This window comes from Vulpes lagopus, chromosome 3 (genome assembly GCF_018345385.1).
Source record: "Vulpes lagopus strain Blue_001 chromosome 3, ASM1834538v1, whole genome shotgun sequence".
Lineage (NCBI taxonomy): Eukaryota > Metazoa > Chordata > Mammalia > Carnivora > Canidae > Vulpes > Vulpes lagopus.
Genome location: NC_054826.1, coordinates 138242393 through 138264844, shown reverse-complemented (window position 1 = coordinate 138264844; position 22452 = coordinate 138242393). Strand labels below are relative to the sequence as shown.

The window sequence follows — 22452 nt, the reverse complement described above, 5'->3', positions numbered from 1 at the left end:
AGCAGACTTTCCATTTCACTCCTCATCGAGCCTCACTGGCTTTACAGGCTAAAGCCTGTTCCAGGGCACTTTCAGGTGGGATAAGGGTTTTGGGGACCACTATGTTCTCATCACGGCAGCAACTAAAAATGCCTAGGAAGATGGTCGTGATCTTTGGAGCCTCAAATATACTTTGGATGGTGTTTGCCATTTGTAAGTTCTCTTTGATCTGTTCCAAATGCTCACATTCCGTTTCAGCTGATTTTGGCTGCAGTCATTGTGCTATGGTAGTGAAGACAGGCACTTGGATTTTTAAGCCGTGGGAAAACTTAAAGTAACATGTAATGGGCTATTGAGTATTGCTATGTACCACTGTGCTGTCATAGCTGGAGCTGCAAATTGATGTTTTTTAGGTATCTTTTTTCAGTGTCAAATAGATAATTGGATTCTATCTCTAGGGAGGTCTATCTCCTCAGTTTCTTATACTTGATAATGAGCTTAAATGGAGCAAATACCGAAACAACTTTCATAAAGGGGCGTGAGGGTCAGGACAGAGTTCTCCATGATTCCACACCTCTGGCAGTGACTCCAGTGCTTTTTGGCTGCCTTGCAGTTAGTTCAAAATTTAGGAAAGAAATATCAGCCAGATTGTATTTTGGACATTACACTAGAACAGAGCAGAGGGAGTAGCATGCTAAACAAAGTTCTCTCTTCTTTTTGCCTCTCCAGCTCAAGCTTCGAAAATGGAGATCTTCCTTGAACCCAGAGTCGCTGCTCAGATTGGTGATGTCATTTCTCTGACTTGCAGTACGACGGGCTGTGAGACCCCATCTTTCTCTTGGAGAACCCAGATAGACAGTCCACTGAATGGGAAAGTGAAGAATGAGGGGAACAATTCCACGTTGACCATGGACCCTGTTAGCTTCAACAATGAACATGCTTACTTGTGTACAGCGACTTGTGGATCGAAGAAACTGGAAAAAGGCATTCAAGTGGAGATTTATTGTGAGTACTGCAGAGGCTCTTTGATTTGTCTTTCAATTTTGTATTAAAATAAGTTTTTTTTAGAAAACGTATTTTTAAAGGAAAAAAAATGAAAGGATATTCATGTCCAGATTCTTGGTTAGAGGACATACTGCTCCAAGAAAGTGAACTGCTGAGTCTAGCACTAGAAAAGGAATCTAAACCTTGGCTTTTACTTCTGACTCTGCCATAAACATAGTGACCAAGGGTAAGACTCAATGTCTCTGGGCTTTTCTTTCCTTAGCTGTAAAATGAAGATTTCTGAAGTTTTTCTGAAATCTTCTTTTTCAAACATTTCTATTTGATTCTATCCTTACATGTTTACTTGGTCATCTACGCCTAAATGATTTATGAATTCCATTCTTCAGGGATTTTCCACTTACTTATTCTTACGCAATTTTGTGCTTAAAATCAGCCTAAGTAGGGAATCTATAATTTAGTAATAGGGTTCTGTACAAGAGTTTTTCCTTAGACATAAGGAAAGTATCTGCAAACATTTCATTCGTTTGACTTCAGCACAGATACATTTAGGAAGGTTGTTTTTGTTTTTGGTGTCATTAAGCCTTAATGCGCAACCTCAAGGATATTGGTGCAATGAATTAGATTTGCCTCACGAATGTTAATAAACATCCCTAGTTTGCCATTCTACTAAAATGCATGCCAATCCATCTTGATCCAAGCTTACAAAGTTAGCAAGAGGAATAAAGAACCAACCTGTAATAAAAATCTTGCCTTTGCTTACTGATGACTACTTTTTAGAAAAACAAAATAAAATTAAATTTTAGAAATTTGAAAAAACAACCCCAGAATTCTTTATGGCCATCTCTTCACGAAGATCTCATTTGATTATCTTATAATTATTTTGGTTTCCTTCTGCTGTGATGGAGCTCTGCTTTGCCCAGCATCTGTAATTGATTCTTCAATAAGCCTCATGTGTTGCTAATGCGTACCAAGAAACCGTGCCTGGCCGGCTGCTTTCAATTATGCCCGTTGTACATGCATAGTTTGTCTGCGTAGCCTCCTGAGCGCCTTGAAAGGCCCCCTTATGTAAATACAGGGAAAAGTAGCAAGTTCTTATATTACTTGACAGCAAACTATGTGGACTATGGGCACATTTCTTACAGAATATGAGAGAGAGAAACTATTGGTAGAAAAATGAAAAATACTGTTTTTTCACAGAGTAAAACATTTCCAGTTCCCTTGCCTTTGCACTCAAGAATCAAATAGTTGAAGATTTAAAAAAGAGGAATAAAGACCCTTCTGGCTTTAATTGTCTTTCCTGAAGTTTTTGCTTAAGAATATCTGTCTCTCATTATGTTTAACAATCCTGTCTCCGTTCCACATTTGATTGTAATATTCTTTAGAGCTGGGACTTTTGTGTTCTTATTACACGAAATCCTGAATCCAGCCAATTGTTACCTTCATGACAGTTTGTAATGAAAAGGTAGCCCTTGCAAAGGAAGCGATGGCTGACTGAAATAGCATGTTCCCTGTCACCTTGACACTGGAAGGTTCAAGTGGAGTGCTGGTTAGGATGCTGAGTTGGGCATTGCAGGAGGTAAATCTCCTTTCTAGAATTTGAAGATTGCACAGGTGTACCTTCCTGGTGGATGGATTCCTGTCAGGGGCATCATTTTCCAGAACCAATTATTTATTTTTTAAAATTTTTTTTAATTTTTATTTATTTATGATAGTCACAGAGAGAGAAAGAGAGAGAGGCAGAGACATAGGCAGAGGGAGAAGCAGGCTCCATGCACCGGGAGCCCGACGTGGGATTCGATCCCAGGTCTCCAGGATCGCGCCCTGGGCCAAAGGCAGGCACCAAACCGCTGCGCCACCCAGGGATCCCCAGAACCAATTATTTAATATCGCTCTCTTCATTTCTTAGCATATGATGCACAGTAGCTGTTCTTTGCAATGACATTCCGAGCCTCAGTTTCCTTATTTGTAAAGTGGTCATATCTCTGCCCTAAGATAAGGGAATGTGATGTAATGTAAATCTTCAATAGCAGTACAGAATAATAGAAATCCTGAGTGAAATCCCAGACTTGCCATTTACTAGTTGTGTGAGCTTTGGCCAGTTATGTAAATGTGCTATGTTTTCATATCTGTGAAATGTGTTAGAATCAAAATGTCTATGTCTTAGAATTAAAATTATTAATGTTAAATGAATAGCACAGTAGTGGGCACGTATAAGTTTTCAATAAACATTCATTTCTTCTCCCTTCTTTTACTTGAATAATATGCAACCCTTAGTACATCTGGGATCCGTGCTGAAGAACTCTCTAAAAGGTGATTGATTCCGGTTTGTGAACCCACCCAAACCCATAAAAGGCTATTTATTTATTTATGTATCTTTTTTATTTTATTTTTTAAAAGATTTTATTTATTTATTCATGAGAGACACACAGAGAGAGGCAGAGACATAGGCAGAGGGAGAAGTAGGCTCCACATGGGAGCCAGCTTGAGCCAAAGGCGGACACTCAACTCAGGCATCCCAAAAAGGCTATTCAAACAATGAATTACGACTGTAATAACAGAAACATTGCATTGCACTGAATCAGTAAAAGACCTTATATTACATGAACAGAAAGCCCACTCACATGTATTTGCTTGACCTTTGCAGCTTTCCCTAAGGACCCAGAGATCCAACTGAGTGGCCCCCTAGAAGTTGGGAAGCCAGTCACAGTCACGTGTTTGGTCCGTGATGTTTACCCATTTGACAGGCTGGAGATGAATTTGATGAATGGCAATGATCTCCTACAGAGTAAGGACTTTCTAGAGCCTATGGAGAAGAAGTCCCTGGAGACCAAGAGTTTGGAGGTGACCTTCACTCCTACCAATGAGGATATTGGGAAAGGTCTTGTTTGCCGAGCACAATTACACATGGATGAAATTGACTTTGAGCCCAAAGAAAGGGAGACTACCAAAGAACTACAAGTCTACAGTAAGTACCTATGTGGTGGTCTAGTCTTTGTGGTAATGGAGTCTTGGATGAATACGGCAGTAAACTTAGCAACTAAAGTCAGGAAGGCACTTGTTTATCATTTTTACTCCGTTTTTATTCAAGAACATAATATTTGTCACCAGCATAATTCAGTGAAAAGAGTACTGGATTCGGATTGAGAGGACTACTGGCTCCATTAACTGTGTGAACTCCGGTCACTTAATTTCCCTATTTCCCGACCTATTAGGGGGGAGTGTTAATACCAAACTGACTTGGTAGTAGGAAGTAGGCTCAGATGAGAAAATGTTTTTAATCGTGTTTTGCAAACTCTTGTGCCCTGAAATATCAAGTTATAGAGATTTTACAAGGTGAGCATTTGTTCTGTGTGTGCATGCATGCACGTGCACGTGTGTGAATGTGCTCACACATACACATGTGCATTGGGTGGGAAAGTGGAGGTGATGTTTGATTACCTCCACATTTCCTGAGAAGGGCAGAGATTTGAGGCAGGCTTGTAGTCCCAGAATCATGTAGGAGTAGATTCACTGTACTCCATTCTAGACTGAAACGCTGTGTTTTGGTTTGGACACTACATTTAAAAGGAGTATTGCCAACTATAGTGTGTTTAGCTGAAAGAGAATGAGATGGAAAAGCTTTTATCAATATTTTGAAAAGCACAGTCAAGATAGGGGGTATTTTTCCTAGAGAATACAAAACTTGGAAGAGAGAGCTATCATTACTATTTGAAAGACAGCCATGTGGAATAGGGATTTGATTTATTCTGTAACAGCAGAGGATGAACTATGGCCATTGAGTGAAATTTATTTACAAAGAGGAAGGTTTCAGTTCAATCGTTCTAATAATTAGAGCTGTCCCCAAATCAAATGGACTATTTTGTAAAGCGGCAATTCCTTCAACGGAAGTGTTGAAGCCAACTTAAATGAGCACTTGGCAAAGATACCAAGAAGACTTCTACTTTATCTGGGAGACTGAACCACATTATTCTAAGGGTCTTTCTTAATTTCGGAGTATCTGTGGCCATCTGAAAACACCAAACATCAAAAAAGTAACTCACTCAGATTAGTCAGAAATTGGATTGACTGAGTTTTATGAACCCACAATGCTGATTTGATCCTAACTGGACAGAGTAAGTTTGTCACATTTGTGAAAACATTGAATATAGCCTGTGAGAGAACTGCGTTATCCTTGTTGGATCAAGGTGATGCCTAGTAGTTACTAATCTTGTGCTCTCCTGCCTTTTCAGTCTCACCCAGGAAAACAGTTATCTCTGTGAATCCCTCTACGAGGTTGCAAGAAGGCGGTTCTGTGACAATGACATGTGCCAGTGAAGGCCTACCACCTCCACAGATTTTCTGGAGCAAAAAATTAGATAATGGGAATCTACAGCTCCTCTCTGGGAATGCAACTCTCACTTTAATCGCTATGAGGCTGGAAGATTCTGGAACGTATGTCTGCGAAGGTGTCAATGAAGTCGGGAAAGATGGAAAAGAGGTGGAATTAATCGTTCAAGGTAAGTAGACTGTGAGAAAGGAATGATAAAGGTGTTATAAGTGGGGTTTGCCCAATAGCACAACAACTTCAATGCCAACATGGCTTCCTTGAGTTTTATTGATGACCCATCTGATGTCATGTCCTTTAGCAAATTGAGTATTCAACTAACTCCTACTTCTCAGCAGTCTTTCCTCCCAGAGCTCACATGGCTCTTTGCCATCTCTCACCATTTCTTCCCCGCCTCATGCTTCGACTTTCTCTTTTCCTTCCACCCCTTGAATATTTGCATTCTCAGGTTATCACATCTGTTCTCATCTCTGCTCACTCTGGACTCCCAGTATTTGGATCACTATATGCTGTTTACTCCCAAATTCATGTTCCCATTCCATATCACCAAAACCTGTCATTTCTTCCTCACAATGATCCTCAGAATTTGTCCTCAGGTTTTTCATCTCCCTTGCCATTGCCTTAGTTTATCATCTCTGACTTGGACTCTTGCAAGATGTTTTTAGATAAAAACATTCACTGAACACCAGCTATATTCCAGGCACTTTATATATTCACTGAACACCAGCTATATTCCAGGCACTTTATATATTCACTGAACACCAGCTATATTCCAGGCACTTTATATATGTTAGCTGTAATCTTCAAGAAATAACTAATAAGAGTATTTTTTACTCATTTTACAGATGACAGCATATTGTCTCATGGAAATTAATAATGCTTCTATTGATCATATACCTAATATTTGCTGGCAATTCTACTTTCCACTTTATATATGTTGTCTTGTTAGTCTTCACCACTACCTTATGAAGTGAATATGAACATAAGTTCAGCACAGTTCATAATTTGCTTTGAGCCAAATTGCTCACTAGGGCATTTACTATTATTTTAACACAGGCACATTTTAATCTAAAACTCTGTGACTTTTCAAATAAATAGCTAATTGTCTCCAAATGGCCATCCTGCTATCATTCAGTCCCCAAGATAGTCAATCATGTGTAATGCTAACAGAGTGTATACCTAAAACAAAAAAGGGGCTCATTATATATTACTTCATCCAAACCCTAATTGCATGTAAATTAAAATTCACATTTCTTAAAATAAAACTCTTCATAATCTGGTCAAAAACTACCTTTGTAGCTTCATTGGTGTCCCTGTGCCTCTGTCCTTGTTGTTCCTTCTGCCTGGAGTGCCCTTCCTTTACCAGGCAAAGTCTTAGCCATCCTTCAAGACAAAGCTCATATTAGCCTCCCAATTTCAGCTTGTTGTTAGGCAAAGCTGGCCATTCTTCCCTTTGTCTACACTCAACACTTCTTACTAAAGTTTATGTACTTCTGTTTATTTCAACACATATTAATTAAGAGCTTTTGTCCAAGAATCCAAGAATTGTGCCTGGTGCCAAGGGGCAGACACAAAAAAGCTATGGCTAGCGACCACCCTTGAAGAACTTATCCTATAGGGAGAAAAGACAAGCATGAAAGTAAATAATTTAAATATACTTTAGTAAGAGCCAAAAAAAATATATATATATATTTAAATATGTCTTTTCATTAAACTGCAAGCTCCTTAAAGTTAGGAATTGTGCGTGTGTTTTAATATTCGGGTGCTACCCCAAAATAGGTGCCCAGTAAATATTGATTGCATAAATTGTAAACACGAGCAACACAAAATTTTAGAATATGAATACATACGGTTTTAATTTGGTTGGTTAAAACAATAAAATTGAAACTCAGCATTAGTAGATTAACTCTGTTGGGTGTTAGGTTACCATTCTCAAGAGACCAGGAAACTATTTGACTAATAAAATCATGGAAACTAATCACCCATCTTGGAATAAGTCTACCCCATAATAGACTAGATCCTATTTCAGTGTGAAAAGGAAATGCACTCTGGGGTTAGGCAGGGCTGTTTTGAATTTTGCATCATAGGACACTAACAACCTTAAGTATTAAAGAGAGAATTGAACCTTGAAAGAACTCTCCAGTTACCTGAGAATTACTCCACAGGGGCCACAAAGTTTGCCTGGTAACATATGCAACCACTGGAAAAAATTATCTGAGAGCTCTTCCCAGGCAGGAAGTGGGTCTGTTTTTAAGTTCCCCATTCTCACACTGGCATATAAGGAACTGGGAAACTCTGGTTATTGTTCTGAATGCTCTCTCTTTTTCAAAGTCTAATAGCATATCAGATCATTGAGGTAATTTGAGGAAAGCCCTCTCTGGAAGATACTACAATGTCAAAGCGAGACAAACCAAAAAGAAAAATAACGTCTCCTGGCACAGAGAAGAAACCTGCAAAATGTGGTATATTTGGATTACTTAGGTGTTGAGGTTTCTTTCCTCTGTTCAGTATGCTCTCTATGGGGACAGTTGTAGTGATTTTCTCTGGAGTCTCATCTGTCCCTTTCAGGGCTACCCAACCACTGGCAGTTTCTTCAGGGGATGAGGAATGGATATTTGAAATACCCTTTTTCCTCAAGACAGGAATCATCCCAAAGCAGCCTGTGTGTCCAGCAGGCATCACACTGGCAGCCAAAAGGCTTCTCTGGATATTGAGACTTAGCAGTTTACCCTCCTATCTCAGTTTTCAACCTTTGAATTAATTGAAAGTATGTTTGTATTACATCAAACAAATTTTAGAGGTGCCTTGCATATCATTTTCATGTTTAGATTTTGACTTTGCTTTCAATTTGATTCTGTGTGCTCTCAATGGTATAAGTTTGTATTGTTGGCACAGAAACTCTAAGTGCAGGTCCACTATGGGTATTGCATCTAACCAGAAGACATAGTTTTGTAGCTTTTTTCACAACCTCTCTTAGATCTTGCTTTATCTCCACATGAAGATGACTTGGTTTAGTTTTTCAAGCAACTGAAAAGCTGGGATCTCGAATCAGATCTGCCTGGCTTCAAGTCCTAATTTTACTACTTGTAAACTAGATAAAGTTAATTTAGTATTCCTGAGCCTAAATTTCCATAAGGAGAAATAGGACAAGGAGGGTGATGGGAGAAGAAGGAAGAGGAAGATAAAGAGAAGAAGCAGGAGAAAGTAAAAGAGAAGAATTCAGTCATGAGGATTAAATGAGATAATTAATACATGCAAAGTGTTTTACACAATGCTTCTACACTGGAACCTCTAACATTATTTGAGCTGTTGTCCACTATTACCAGGGATTTGATAAACTACAGCTGAGGAGAGACTGATTTATTGTCACAAAAAGATGCCAACTTCTATCATGACAAGTTTTTATCCGTGTTCATTCTGTTAAATGAATGAAACAATGAACTCTTGTGCGTTCATTCTTTAAAAATGTCTTTCAACACACACACACAAAAAAAATGTCTTTCAGGATGGTCCCAACATGGAAAGGAATTATTTATTCTTGGCACAAATGTTAGCTAAAAAGACCACAGTTTGGAATGTGGAAGGAAGAAAAGAATCTTATCTTCTTTTTGTCTCGTTCTTTTTCCTCTAGAGAAACCATTCACTGTTGAGATCTTCCCAGGACCCCAGATTATCGCTCAGATCGGTGATTCAGTTGTGTTAACATGTGGTGTCACAGACTGCGAGTCCCCATCTTTCTCTTGGAGAACCCAGATAGATAGTCCTCTGAGTGGGATGGTGAAGGTTGAAGGGACCAAGTCTACGCTGACCCTAAGCCCTGTGAATTTGGAGAATGAACATTCTTACCTGTGCACTGTGACCTGTGGCCATAAGAAATTGGAAAAGGGAATTAAGGTGGACCTCTACTGTAAGTGGTTTTCAGAATTGTTTGCTGGCATATAAGGAACTGGGAAACTCTCAGGGTTTTAGTGCCCTCAATTTTATTGAAAGAAACAGAATGCAGGTCTGATATACAATGAGATCCATGTGTTTAGAAAGGGAATTTAGCACTGTGAACTGTTCCTAAATCTCTGAACCAGAATTTTTAATGAAACTTAATTGGCCCAAGTCTGAAGTATATATTGCATATGCACACAGCATGCACAGACCTTGGTTTGTAGATCATTAATCCTTCTGTCATCATGCACTTGAACACATTACATGTTCACTGCTTCCCATCCCCTCTCTGTGCATAGAGGGTGCTCAGAAGTGGTCATGAAAAAGGAGTGGGGTTCAATGCCCATTGAGGTGACTGGATAGGGGTTACTACTGCTCAGCTATTTGAACAGAGGGGGAGGCTGGAGCCTATGGTTTTGAAGGCACATTTGGAAAGCTGGTTGGCAGGATGGGAAAAAATGAGGCAGTGGGGAGCAGGAGAAAGCCAAAACTGAAAACAGCTAGTTATATTGGCCCTCGGGGATGGCCAGTGGCAGCTGCCCAGGTGAAAAGCAGAACCGGGAATTAGCACTAGATCTTAAATTGATTATACACAGCATACATCCACTGCACTTTTTTCTTGCTGTTCCTGTCACATTAATAAAAATCATTAGGAATCTCTATGAATTTGACATTGGTGGAATTCCTGTTTAAAATGAATGAAGGACAAAATATGCAAAGTGACCTGAAAATGGATTCCTTTAAGAGGGTTACTCTGCCTTATTTTGTTCAGTAGAACTCAAGAGAAAAATAGAACATTTTCTACCAGAAAACCTGCCCAAACTTGTGTTACCCATCAGGATTTTATTCAGCATGAGTTAGAGTATGTCTGTAAAGGGATTTGAATCTCTCAAAATAAGGGTAAATTTTACTGTGGTATCATATTACCCAGAGTCCAGGATCTGCTGATGGAGGCACATTCCCAACAAAAATGAGAACCAGTGGTACAGTCTTACTGCAACATGGAAATATTTGAAAATGTATCACTTTAACAACATTTTGCCTAAGGAAAAAGAATTTTAGCATTACTCTTACTCTTGATATCTATTTTAGTCTTATTTTTATTGGTTTGCCTAAGACCCTATAATTATTTAGAATCTAAATCCTACAGTTTTTTTTTGTCAACTACAAGCATTTTTTTGAGAAATATTTAAAATTTACTGTCTAAACCCAGCCCCTGGAAATTAAAATGTCTAAATTAAGAACTGCCCTGTGGATCTTCTTTGATACCTAGAGGCTTCACAGCTTTGTAAAACCAGACCTGAGTTCTGAGCTCAGAGAAATATGGGTTCTGATCTCAACTCTGTCTTAATAGATACAATGTCTAAGGAGAGTCTCTGAGCTTCTACGAAGTTTATAAGTTTTCCTAACTGTAAGTTCTTTATAAGTTTTCCTACTTGTAAATTAGGTTAAATGATACCCATTTTATCAGACTGTTTTGAAGACTGAGATAATGAATACTAAGAGACCAACAGACAGTTAATATTCAATACATCAGGGGAAATATTTAAAACATTTAAAATATATAATTACTAAATAAGATGGTGGAAACTCATGTTCCTTTCAAAAGACCAGTCCATGGCTGTCAGAAAGATTGCATCACTAAGAAGAGAAAAGTAGGAAGTATATTTATTTCTTAATTGATTCATGTATTAAGTATTTTTTGTTTATAACATTATTTATACTTAATATCATAAATATGTATGCTTAATGTCATGATTTATATGTTGGTGATGATTCTATCCCAAATGAGTTAAAATGGTCATTTTGAGACCCTTGTATTTAATAGAGATTAGTTCCATTTTTCTTTTGGATGTTCACATATAAACATCATTTTTACATAATATTTGCAGCATTCCCTAGAGATCCAGAGGTTGAGATGAGTGGTCTACTAGTGGATGGAAACCCAGTCACTGTGAGCTGCGAGGTTCCTAATGTGTATCCTTCTGACCGACTGGAGATTGAATTATTTAAGGGGGAGACTATCATAGAAAGTAAAAGCTTTCTGGAGGACATGGACAAGAAATCTCTAGAAACTAAGAGTTTGGAAATGACCTTCATCCCCACCACAGAAGATACTGGAAAAGTTCTTGTTTGTCTGGCTAAGTTACATATTGATGAAATGGAATTTGAACCCAAACAAAGGCAGAGTACACAGACACTTTATGTTAATGGTAAGTACACGTGTGATGTAGCCACAATTTAATATGGATTTCTTCTCATGTTTATCAGGCAATAGTTAACACGGGGTTAATAGAGAAAACCTCTGTGGAAAAAAAGTAACTGGGAAAGAAATTTTAAAGTAATTATTATAACAGCCCACTCCCAACACAGGAAACAATAATCACTTATTAGGTTATGATCATATGAGTTGGCAAGTCTAGAAGGGGTCAGGTGGGCAGTTCTCTGCTGCCTGTGGTATCAGATGAACTCACTCATGCATTTTCAGTCAATTGGCAGGTAGGTAGGGGATGGCTGTCACAGATGGGCTCAGTCATATGTCTAGAGCCTTCTCTGGAGTGTCTGAGGCTCTCTTTCTCCACATGCTATGATTTGAAGGAAAGTGGAATAGGTTAGTCACCAGAGTGCAGCTCTTCAAGTATGTGCTGCTGAAGTGAGCACTGGAGTGTGCCATTTCGAAGGAGTGATAATGAAAGCAGGCTCAAGCTTGGGAGTCCTACAGTATTGCTCCTTTCATGTTATACTGGTCAAAGCAAGTCACCAGGCCAGCGAAGATGAGAAGGGTATATACCATAAATGCTGATAGGCATGGTCAATGATCATCCATGCTTCGCTAATAGGAGCTTATTCCTATTAGAAAACATCCTTGATGCATTCCTACTCTACTCTCTATCATTCTGTATCTGCTCTTAAAGTAAATGAGGACAAAAGCCCTTCTTTTGGTAAAGTTATCAACATTAGTAAACTATTCTGATCCATTGAATCCATAGTTCCATTTTGCAACATTATTAAAACTTTTTGGAACTCGGGGTACAAAGGGTCAAGCTAACAAGTGTCCCTACCTGTTTAGTTGCCCCCAGGGATACAACCGTCGTGGTCAGCCCCTCCTCCATCGTGGAGGAAGGTAGTCCTGTGAACATGACCTGCTCTAGCGATGGCCTTCCAGCTCCGAACATCCTGTGGAGCAGGCGGCTAAGTAATGGGCGCCTGCAGTCTCTTTCTGAGGATCCAACTCTCACCTTAACTTCTGCAAAAATGGAAGATTCTGGTATTTATGTGTGTGAAGGGATTAACCAGGCTGGAATAAGCAGAAAAGAAGTAGAATTAATTATCCAAGGTAAGTAAAATGTGATTAACGAGTTATATAATTTGTTAGTATTATTTTGGTCGCTACTGGTTTTGAACAAAATCCTCTCTGAAACCAAAATTTTTGCCAAAAACATCGATTGAGGGTTTTGAAGAGCTCATGATATTTCCTATGCTTGGCAAGCTCCTGGAATGGTACTTCCTCATAAACCATTCCATGTCTCTTATCCTAAAATTCTTTTAGCCTCGAGTGGAATGCTAGCTGCAGGAATGGTGCCAGAGTTCCAGTTGTACTTATGAGGCAACGATTATGGTATTGAAATAAGGATAGGAAGTGAAATATATGTATCTGGAAATTAGTTAGGATTAAAGCCCCCTAATCCGGCTGAACCGGCTCTGAGGGGCACTCTCACAAGGCACATGCTAGCATTTGCTTAGAAGCCTAAGAAGACACTTACACCTTTTGTAAATTTTGAGGCTAAAAGTAGAAGTAACCATGCCTCTGGGTCATCAACTTGATGCCACAGAACCACTAAAATGGCTTTGGTTATCAGATCCAGACCCCCTCTCTCCAGGATGGAGAGCCAAGACCAAGAACAAAACAATTCCTAGTTGACAGGTTGAATTCACAGACTGCTTTGGGCGAAAGCTTGCAGATTTCTCCCCACTCCTTCCCTTTGGGAGGTGGTTCGAGTTCCTTTCTTTCCCACTGGAGCTGTCATTTCCTCTCTTACCTCCTTGGTATTATTTCCACTAAGGTATTAGTGACTTTCTTGTTACCCCAGTTCAGTGATAATTTGTATTTCATAAAAACAACCTCAGAAGGGCAATGCTCGACTTTAAAGAAAGCCTTTAGGATGGATGTCCTGGTTCTATAGCTCTGTTTGGGGAAAGAATCTCAAATGGAGTCACAAAAATAGATGAACTTAGTGGGAATCTCACTTATGAATGATGGCAATACGATACTTTTTTTCATGGGTTATGCATTAATAAAAATGTTGCACATTAAATACTTAGCCCAGTGCCTGCCACTTAGTCAATGGCAGTTGTGGTTGTTAAGAATACTAAGAAAAAAAAAAAAAAGAATACTAAGAAAACCATCTATGCACCACTTGATCCAGGAATCCAACTCAAAACTCAGAAGCCTACAAAGAACTTTGTACTTCAAAGAAACACTGTGCACAACATTGCGACAAAAAGAAATGTTTTCTTTTCCATGTTTGAATTCTATTGCTGTTTGTCAAAAACCATTTTGGGGGGCTAGTCTGGATAAAGACTTAGATTAAGAGACATGAGAGAAGTATAGACATGTCTTCTCTCATTAAAAACATGATCGTTTACAACAAACCTTGATTTCAGTATTTAACCCTGTAAAAATTTGATGCAAACAGTAAGCACAAATAGCTCCCTGACAGCTGACTGTTGCTGTCATTAAATTAATATGGAATTGGTTTATATTTCACCCAATCAGAGGTGCCTTTTAAATTCTCTTTACAGTTGCTCCGAAAGACATACAGCTTATAGCTTTTCCTTCTGAGAGTGTCAAGGAAGGAGACACTGTCATTATCTCCTGTACATGTGGAAATGTTCCAAAAACTTGGATAATCCTGAAGAAAAAAGCAGAGACGGGAGACACAGTGCTAAAGTCCAGAGATGGTGCATATACCATCCACAAGGTCCAGTTAGAGGATGCGGGAGTGTACGAATGTGAATCTAAAAATGAGGCTGGCTTGCAATTAAGAAGTTTAACCCTCGATGTTAAAGGTTAGTTAGTTTTCTGGTTTTGTTTTTGATTATTTTTACAATAGCCAGAGGTTTGATGGATTGTAAAGAGTTTCTAGAATTAGGTGAATGAGTTGGCAGCATGGAGCTCAATTCCACGTTGACGGTGGTTATTTCTCAAAGTTTCCTAAAATAATCATGCACAGCTGCCCTATCCTATGGAGGTTAGCCAGGAAGTTGACATTAATCATTGGTGAGTTCAGGATTCCCATGTGCTTTTTTCAACATTGACAATTCATCATTGGTCTCTGAAGTCTTGCATTTCCTAAGCATTTAAACATACTTTCAAAACCCTTCCCTGGAGGTTATAAGGAAACTAAAGAAGTAGGATTGGCCGGGCAGCCCAGATGGCTCAGCGGTTTAGTGCTGCCTTTGGCCAGGGTGGGATCCTAGAGTCCCAGGATCAAGTCCCACATCGGGCTCCCTGTGTGGAGCCTGCTTCTCCCTCTGCCTGTGTCTCTGTCTCTGTCTCTCTCTGTGTTTCTCATGAATAAATAAATAAAATCTTAAAAAAAAAAGAAGTAGGATTGGCACATGGAAGAAGAAAGATTCTATCCTTCAATCACAAGAGAATGCTATTCTCTAAACATGGAGTAACTGCCTATTTTCTGGATTGATTCCTCTCAGGATAATAATTAGGAGTGGCAATCTTGATGCCAACCAACATAAAAGGATCTATAAGACTACAAAATTGCCTTCTTAAAAATCCAAGCCCCTTGTCCATCCTACTCTATTCTGAGTAGGGAGTGGGGTGAGCAGTGGCCTCAGCAAAGAAATTCAGGGGCCCTTTAACTTCCTGACCCCTCTTCTGAATATACGGTAGGATCTGTTGATCTTATTGGTGTAAGCAGAGTATGTTAGCCTTTGCTAACCAGTCTCCATGTCTTGGGTGCTAATGAGCTCTCACTGTGTGTTGGAAGTCACACTTGGAGTAAACAGGACTGCAAACAAATGTAACTCTTGGAACCTGTGGCCCTTGGCCACTGGAATTTGCAACCACCTGTCAATGTAAAGAAAATTTGAACTTAGGTCAGAAAACCAGTAAAAGTTTTACTCATCTGGCCAAATTTCTCAACATTGCAAGCCTTACCATATGTTGTGTCTTCACAGTATCTCCTTGAAACATAGCATTATCAACACATCTACCTAGAAATATAAAAGAAGGGGAAAGTATCATGATTACATGTAAAACTTCTAGTCATCCACCTGCACTGATTTTCCTGAAAAGAGTTGATCTGGCCAATGAAATTACTATGTGTCCAAAGAATGGAACACTTACCTTGTATCATGCCACTCAAAAGGACACTAGGGGGTGTGCAATTAGTGCTTCTTATGAAGTTGGGGGTAATTCTGGATGGATGGAGATCTCAGTTATGACTAGGTTGAAATTAATTTATTCCTATTTCTTTTAATCTTTGATGCTTCTAATCCACTTTTAATTCAGCATAGGCCCAGGAAATTGGACTTCTAACATTTCTGTAGTTAGAAGTTTGTAGTTAATGATTCTCTTTTAAAGACATATCGAAGCTTCTCTACTTACTTTTTAAATTCTCTCTTGCACATTGTCTCTTCTAATTGCTTTATTAAATAAGTAACACACATATTTGCTATTTTTCACTCATTACTTACATGAACTATCAAAGCATTTTAGACACTCAGCTAAGAAATTCAGGCTCCCAAACTATGGTGTAAAGTAATTGCGAATGAATGGAGACAAAAATTTAACATATTTCCTTGGTATTTTGAACTAGCTTACCTTTCTATTTAGCTGAGTTTTAAAAGTAGTTTTGTTTTGCTTTGTTTTGGCTTGAATGTATTCCAATGATAGGAATGGTTGAGAGTCTTTTGGATTTTCATTGTTTATACAGCTAATAGAAAATAGTATTTGAAGGTTGCCCTGGTAACTGACTCAGCAGCAAATTTGTGTTTGACTGCAGATGACTGAAGGAAAAACTGAAGGCAAAAGATTTATTATTTATTAAATTGAAAAGAAAACAATAAGAGTAGAAATATCATTGTCCAGCTTGTTGTCCATATTGATGCCTAACCATAGTTATGATAATGGATATCTCATTAAAATATAATGTTTATACTTTGGCTAGTTCTACTCTAGCAAGGGGAAGTAGAAAAATGAGACAGTTATTATGTTTAGGGTTAAGTGCTTTTTGATTTCAATAATTTGAAAAAATTGACTTCCCATCATCTGACCATCATGATCCTTTTCTATTTGGTTGATCTCCAGTGATTAGAAAATTCTAGAGGGAATGTAGTCAAAAAAAATTTATTGGGTGTCAACTACTCCAAGCAAGAGTCAAGTACTGGCTATTCAGCGGTGAACCAAAAAGAAAATTGATAGGTGGCCTAATGTAATTTATAGTCTGGAAAACGAGACCAAGGTTAATAGATAAACATACAAACAAATATTTAATTACAAGTGGTGAAAAATCTACGAGAAAAAGTATAGTGAGTTATGAAATTATATCAGGGTTCCTAATTTAAGCTGGGGAAAATGTGGGTCAGAAAATGCCTCTGAGTAAGGAACATTCTAAATAAAATATGATACTATCCAAAGAACTTCAGCTTATCAAGAGATGATATAAATGCTGAAGAGGAATAACATAAGAAGAAACCCTACTTCAGAGATACAAAATGTAAAGTTTTTGATGTACCTCTGAAAAAGCTGTCAGCAAGAATTCTTTTTCTTACTATCCTATATCTATCATATATGGCATTTGACCATAATGGTTATACTTCACAAGGATGTTCTTGGAAAATAAATTAGTCATTTCAATTCACAGTTATCAGAGTCCTAGTTCTGTAGTGGATTTTTATACATTCCAAAGCAAACACTCTTCTTTAATTCTCACTTCTTAAATGAGCTCTAGAAAGTTGTGCCCTTGCTTCCATTCTACAATTGAACCTAATTCCGTTTGGATCTAACTTTGCGTAAGTCAACAGCTGTCATCTTTAGACTCATCATGACCACAGCAACTGCCAACTGATTACTTGGATAATTCAGAGAAATACATATTTAAGGTCCTGCTGGCCCTTATCACGGCTTTGATTCATTCCAATCTAAGAAACTCTAGTTGTACTATTAAAATAAAACATGTAACTATTACTACAAAATTTTTTTTTGGTAATAGATGTTGACTGCATCCATTTTGTTGTTTTCCAGGAAGAGAAAATAACAAGGACTATTTTTCTCCTGAACTACTCGTGCTTTATTGTGCATCTTCCTTGATAATACCAGCCATTGGGATGATCATTTACTTTGCCAGAAGAGCCAACATGAAGGGGTCATACAGTCTTGTAGAAGCGCAGAAATCAAAAGTGTAGCTAATGTTTGCAATGGTCAACTAGAGACACTATTTATCAGTCCAAATTCTTAATACTGCTCATCATTCCATGAGGGAAACAAACTAAGAGTCCAGACTTCCCTGAATGTAGTGAATTCTTGGAAAGAAATGGCTTCCTGTGCCCCATGCTGTGAGCAAGAGGCTAAAAGAAAACTTTCTGCCTGAAAAATAGGCACTGCCATTGAAATGTGTTGACTGGAGTAGCTCCTTGATGTGTATATACAATAACATGATCTGTACATATGTAAAATAAATTTATGCCATAGGAGGATCACTTGGAATAACAGCACTCTATAGTTAGATCTTCAAAATATTTAAACAGTGTTGCCTCGGTTGGTTGTCGTAACGGAATGCATCTTAAGAAAATTTAACATGAATATTGACTGGCAGCTAACCTATGTCATCTTCTTAATATTTTGTTTTCTTTAACAAAATTTTATTTTGGTAAAATTTATTTCATTGACAATAATTTCATGTTTTATGAAGATACCAAGGTTTATCTTTTCATGGGTAAATGATAAACCAAGAAGGCACTAGGTTCACCTTCAGGTACTAAATACTTCAACCCATGATATAACGGTTGACTGGATTTCTCTGGATGGTACTTACATGGTACGAAGATGTTTTATGATGTTGTTTGTGTAACTTTTCCAATGTGGTCTAAAATGCAACTGCTTTTGATTTTCTTTTGTAAATGTTTAGGGGTTCTTTTTGTATAGTAAAGTGATAATATCCAGAATTAGAAGAATTGTGTGTTTATTTATTTTAACTGCCTCCTTTCATCACAGCGTTTGAAACTCCAAGTTCCAAAAGTAAAGAGGTCGAACCCATAGAAATAATAAGTAGATACCTGAAGTGCGATCCTCAGAGTACTTTTATCAGAATCACCCTGAGAACTTGATAAAAATTCAGACTTTTTAGGCCATACTAATCTATTGAATTTAGATATCTTGTTTTGTGTCCTTGGAATCTGCAATTAATTTTTTTGCGATTAAATTAAAAAAATAGAATACACAAAAAAGAGTGAATGCAGGTGAATGTGCACATGTCAGAGGGCAACAAATAAACACCTATGTACATACCCAGTAGGACTCGGAGACAGAGCATTATTGTTCCCACCAGAACTCATCTCATCACCTTTGCAGAGAAGTCAAGTCAGCTGTTTTCATCACTGCCAAGAAAGGGCCCTCTAATTAATAGACAGCTGTCCGTAAACCTTTTTCATTTTCCAGAAGGATGCCTGTCCATGACCTGCGACCTCACTGAGCCTTAGCCCTCGCCTCATCAAAGTAGCCCAGGCCACTTATAAAATTCCTTTAGCAAGCATTGAATTCTTTACTCCAGTAGTTCAATAATGATGTGAGGAAAAATAGTGATTCTTTCTCCCCTAGAAAGCAGAGAGGTCCCCACCTCGTCTTCCTGATGTTGTTTAAGCACTTTTAAAGGGAAGTAGCAGAAATGAGATTGAAGACAGGTTAAGAAAAGAGTCTTCTACCTTGACAGTAGGTGCCAGATCTTTGGGAAGAAGGGAAATATTTACCTGACTCCTAGTCTCTGAAGTGAGTGTGATTTGTATTAGACACTACACTGCCAACTTTTTTTCTGGCTGACTGGTGAAGCATAGAAGGCACCTACCAGGGCTTCCCCCACTCAAGTAGATATCCTTCATATTGTCTATAAATCTGAACATGAAATTAACTGACTCATTTGCCTAATATTCCAGTGGGAAGGAAGCAAACAGTTGATTTGGGGAGGTACATAAGCACGTGCAGGATGTTAGTGAACTTTCATTTCCCTCATAATGTTTCGTAGTCTAATTGTCTTAGAAATAGGTTCAGATCTTTGGTAGTATTGGTTCTCAGCTACCAGAACATTTTTTGAATTTCTGAGACTGGCAAGTTTGCCATCTCTCTCTGATACCGTGATAGTCAAACCAAGACTAATTGGCAGGTTGAAAAAAAGTCTTGACAGTCTCACATCTTATAACAATACCAACATCTTTCCCACTCTGGGTGAATGGTATTGGGAAATTACAAAGGGACTGTGAGAATTTCTGGGGAAGGTAATAGCTGAGGTCAATCACCTTATGCAATTAAAGAGTTTTAGTTTCCTTGCACACAAATGAAGAGTTTCTAGCGGTAAACTCTGAGGTCCTTTTTAGCTCTCAAGCACAATGTTCTTTGAAAATTTACACATGTGCAATAGATAAATTTTTGTCACTTATTTTAGAGAAGCTTTTTGTGTTAAGCCAAACAAAGACCTAGGGATTTTCTATCTTTTGCTTACTCAACTTTAACAGAACAGGAGACCAAAAAATCAAACGTTTAAATTAATGCCAACATCAGGGAGCAGTTTCTGCAAAGATTTCATAATAGCCACTCTTCCCTGCAGAGGAAAGGGGCATTTACAATGTCTTTTGAAATGTCTTTTATTTTAGCCATAATGGTGATGAAAATTTTACTTCTGGAAAAAAAAATGTATGCAGTGGCTTTTCAAGCTTTGTTGCAATTGAGGAATATGGTTTCTCTCAAAAGATTGCTCTGTAAGACTCGCTTGAGAAAAGTACAATGAATTGAATGGAATCAAACGTCTGGGTTTTTAGTGAAGGACAATGCTATCTGGAGATAGTATGTTAATTGTTTTTGGTTCTTTCGTCATTTGGCAGGGACTCTTGGGGGTTTTGTGAAGAAAAGAAAGAGTTGATTCAGTGATTGAAAAAGCAATGATTCAGTACTGAAAACGAATGAGCAGAAGACACTGACTTTGTGGGGCAAAAGGTGGAGGTGAATCACTCCTACGTTGAGTTGCGTTGTGAAGAATTTCAACTTTCTTAAATGAAAGTTTCAGTCTGCGAAAAGGAGGTTTAAAGTCAGTTTGCAATTAAGAATGTTATTACTGGGACGCCTGGGTCGCTCAGTGGTTGAGCATCTACCTTCCGCTCGGGTCTTGATCCGGGGTCCTGGAATTGAGTCCCGCATCAGGCTCACCACAGGGCACCTGCTTCTCCCTCTGCCTGGGTCTCTATGTCTCTCTCTGTGTCTCTCATGAATAAATAAAATCTTAAAAAAAAAAAAAGAATGTCATTACTTTCTTTAGTCCAACTTGCATGCAATTAAAATTTATTCAATTACCAGGATGTTGAATACTATCAGGCTGAAAACCCAAAAGAAGTAGTATTAAATACAGAACTTAGAAAAACGAACCCCTGGATGGGATAAGCACTGGGTGCTATACTACATGTTGGCAAATTGAATTTAAATTTTAAAAAAAGAAATAAAAATGAATATTATTTGCTGGAATTCATATTTATTACTTAAGAATTTAGGAATAGTCACATGAAACCCACTTAAAAAGCAGCAGACTCAAGGAGTGGCTTTTTATGGGAGCTTCTGTCACTGCTTTGCCAAGGTTTATGGACATTTTCTACATTGCCATGAAAATTACATTATTTTCCCAGGCAAAAAACTGAACCAACAAGTTCATTTTCCCTTGTGACAATCTCATAAAGGCCTGCTTCTCCTTGTTGGTTTGAGTTCCTCTTATTTAAGTGGTCTAGCTATCTTAGAGTTAACCCTTAATGTTACACACTTGGATTTCCCATGGCAGTGTCCTGGCCACATTTCTCAAACTCTCTTCATCATGGGAATTTCATAAGGACTCTTAAAATACAAAGTTGTAGACTCTAGCCCAGGCCCACTGAACTAGAATCTCTGAAGTGGGACTCGAAAAATCCAATTAAAAAAAAATTATTTAAATTCAATTTAGTTAATATATACTGTATTATTAGTTTCAGAGTTAGAATTTAGTGATTCATTAATTGCATACAACACCCAGTGCTCATTACATCAAGTGCCCTCCTTAATGTCCATCATCCAATTACCCCATCCCTCCACCCACCTCTCCTCCGGCCACCCTCAGTTTTTTTCCTATAGTTAGGAATCTCTCATTGAAAAAATTTAAAATTTTAATAAATATCCGTGGTGATTCTTAGGTCTGCATTTGGGAAACATTTTCCCAATAAAACTATTTAGCTATTCAGTAGATTTTCATCCCCAGAAAGCATTGACTGAGCCTTGAATTTTGGAAGGGTTTCTGTTGTCTGAAACCATCTCTTCTCACCTTTTCTGGAAACTTCTATTATTCAAATACTTTTCTGTCTTCAGCCTCCTATCTTTACTAGCTCTTATAAGAGTCTACTCTCTTCTACCTTAAAAAAAAAAACTAACAAAAATTTTTTCTTAATTCCTGCACTTCCTGGTAGTTACAGCCTTATTTCATCTTTCCTTTCACAGCAGAATTCTAGAAGGGATAATCGTAGAGCTTACGGCTTCTCAGTCCCTGTGTAACAAACTCCTATCTAGCTTCTGAATAGGCCCCTATTAAAGTCAGTACTAGTCTCTTAGCTGATATAAATGGGCATAATTTTGAAAAATAAAACCAGCAAGTTTTCATTTCTGATGGTCTCTAATTCCTAATTGTCTCAAGGCTTCCTCACTCATTCATTCATTATCTGTGAAGGCAGAGAGAACCTAGGTGAGAAAGAAAGAATCATGGTTCAGTTTCAAATTTCAAGCCAGGTGTATCTGAAGCCAAAGGAAGACCATGGTTTTAGAAGGAAGATTAAGTAGAGAAAGTAAAGCCCTTCCCTGGATTCCAAAAATTCCTTTAACACAGCAAGAGGTTATAGTGTGGAGAAGACAGAGGATGTAAGGTAAGTCCCAGTCATACAGTTGGGGAGAAAACTGTCATAGAATTGAGAGG

At 38.1% G+C, this 22452-nt stretch overlaps 1 protein-coding gene and 2 long non-coding RNA genes across 6 annotated transcripts in view; 1 reads left to right on the top strand and 2 right to left on the bottom strand.

Moving 5' to 3' along the window:
* VCAM1 (vascular cell adhesion molecule 1) lies at positions 1 to 18430 on the top strand. 3 transcript variants are annotated; one of them, XM_041748342.1, is made up of 9 exons: positions 2 to 192; positions 709 to 984; positions 3629 to 3949; positions 5214 to 5480; positions 8940 to 9215; positions 11137 to 11457; positions 12315 to 12581; positions 14048 to 14314; positions 17511 to 18430. In XM_041748342.1, the coding sequence occupies exons 1-9, from the start codon at positions 102 to 104 to the stop codon at positions 17669 to 17671; spliced, it is 2247 nt and encodes a 748-aa protein (XP_041604276.1). In that variant the 5' UTR covers positions 2 to 101; the 3' UTR covers positions 17672 to 18430. The 3 variants fall into 3 exon arrangements, with proteins under 3 accessions (XP_041604277.1, XP_041604276.1, XP_041604278.1); XM_041748344.1 differs by lacking the exon at positions 2 to 192 and adding an exon at positions 284 to 392; XM_041748343.1 differs by lacking the exon at positions 14048 to 14314 and having other exon boundaries at positions 1 to 192.
* Positions 11452 to 20684, bottom strand: LOC121486915. Of its 2 annotated transcripts, XR_005986768.1 has the most exons (6): positions 20624 to 20684; positions 18774 to 18862; positions 15423 to 15478; positions 15205 to 15332; positions 12307 to 12542; positions 11452 to 11829 (listed from the first exon to the last, which is right to left on the bottom strand). It is a non-coding gene; the product is annotated as an uncharacterized LOC121486915 (long non-coding RNA). The 2 variants fall into 2 exon arrangements; XR_005986769.1 differs by lacking the exon at positions 15205 to 15332.
* A 19-nt stretch (positions 20685 to 20703) lies between these two features.
* LOC121486916 overlaps positions 20704 to 22452 on the bottom strand; it is a 70440-nt gene continuing 68691 nt past the window's right edge. The window contains exon 3 of the long non-coding RNA XR_005986771.1: positions 20704 to 20750. This is a non-coding gene — a long non-coding RNA (uncharacterized LOC121486916). The remainder of the gene's footprint in view (positions 20751 to 22452) is intronic.

Excerpts from the sequence above, each read along its gene's own strand:
- VCAM1 (XM_041748342.1), top strand. The coding sequence starts at position 102 with ATGTTCTCATCACGGCAGCAACTAAAAATGCCTAGGAAGATGGTCGTG. Across the intron at positions 193-708 it reads TTGGATGGTGTTTGCCATTT|CTCAAGCTTCGAAAATGGAG; the intron begins GTAAGTTCTCTT and ends TTGCCTCTCCAG. Across the intron at positions 12,582-14,047 it reads AGTAGAATTAATTATCCAAG|TTGCTCCGAAAGACATACAG; the intron begins GTAAGTAAAATG and ends TTCTCTTTACAG.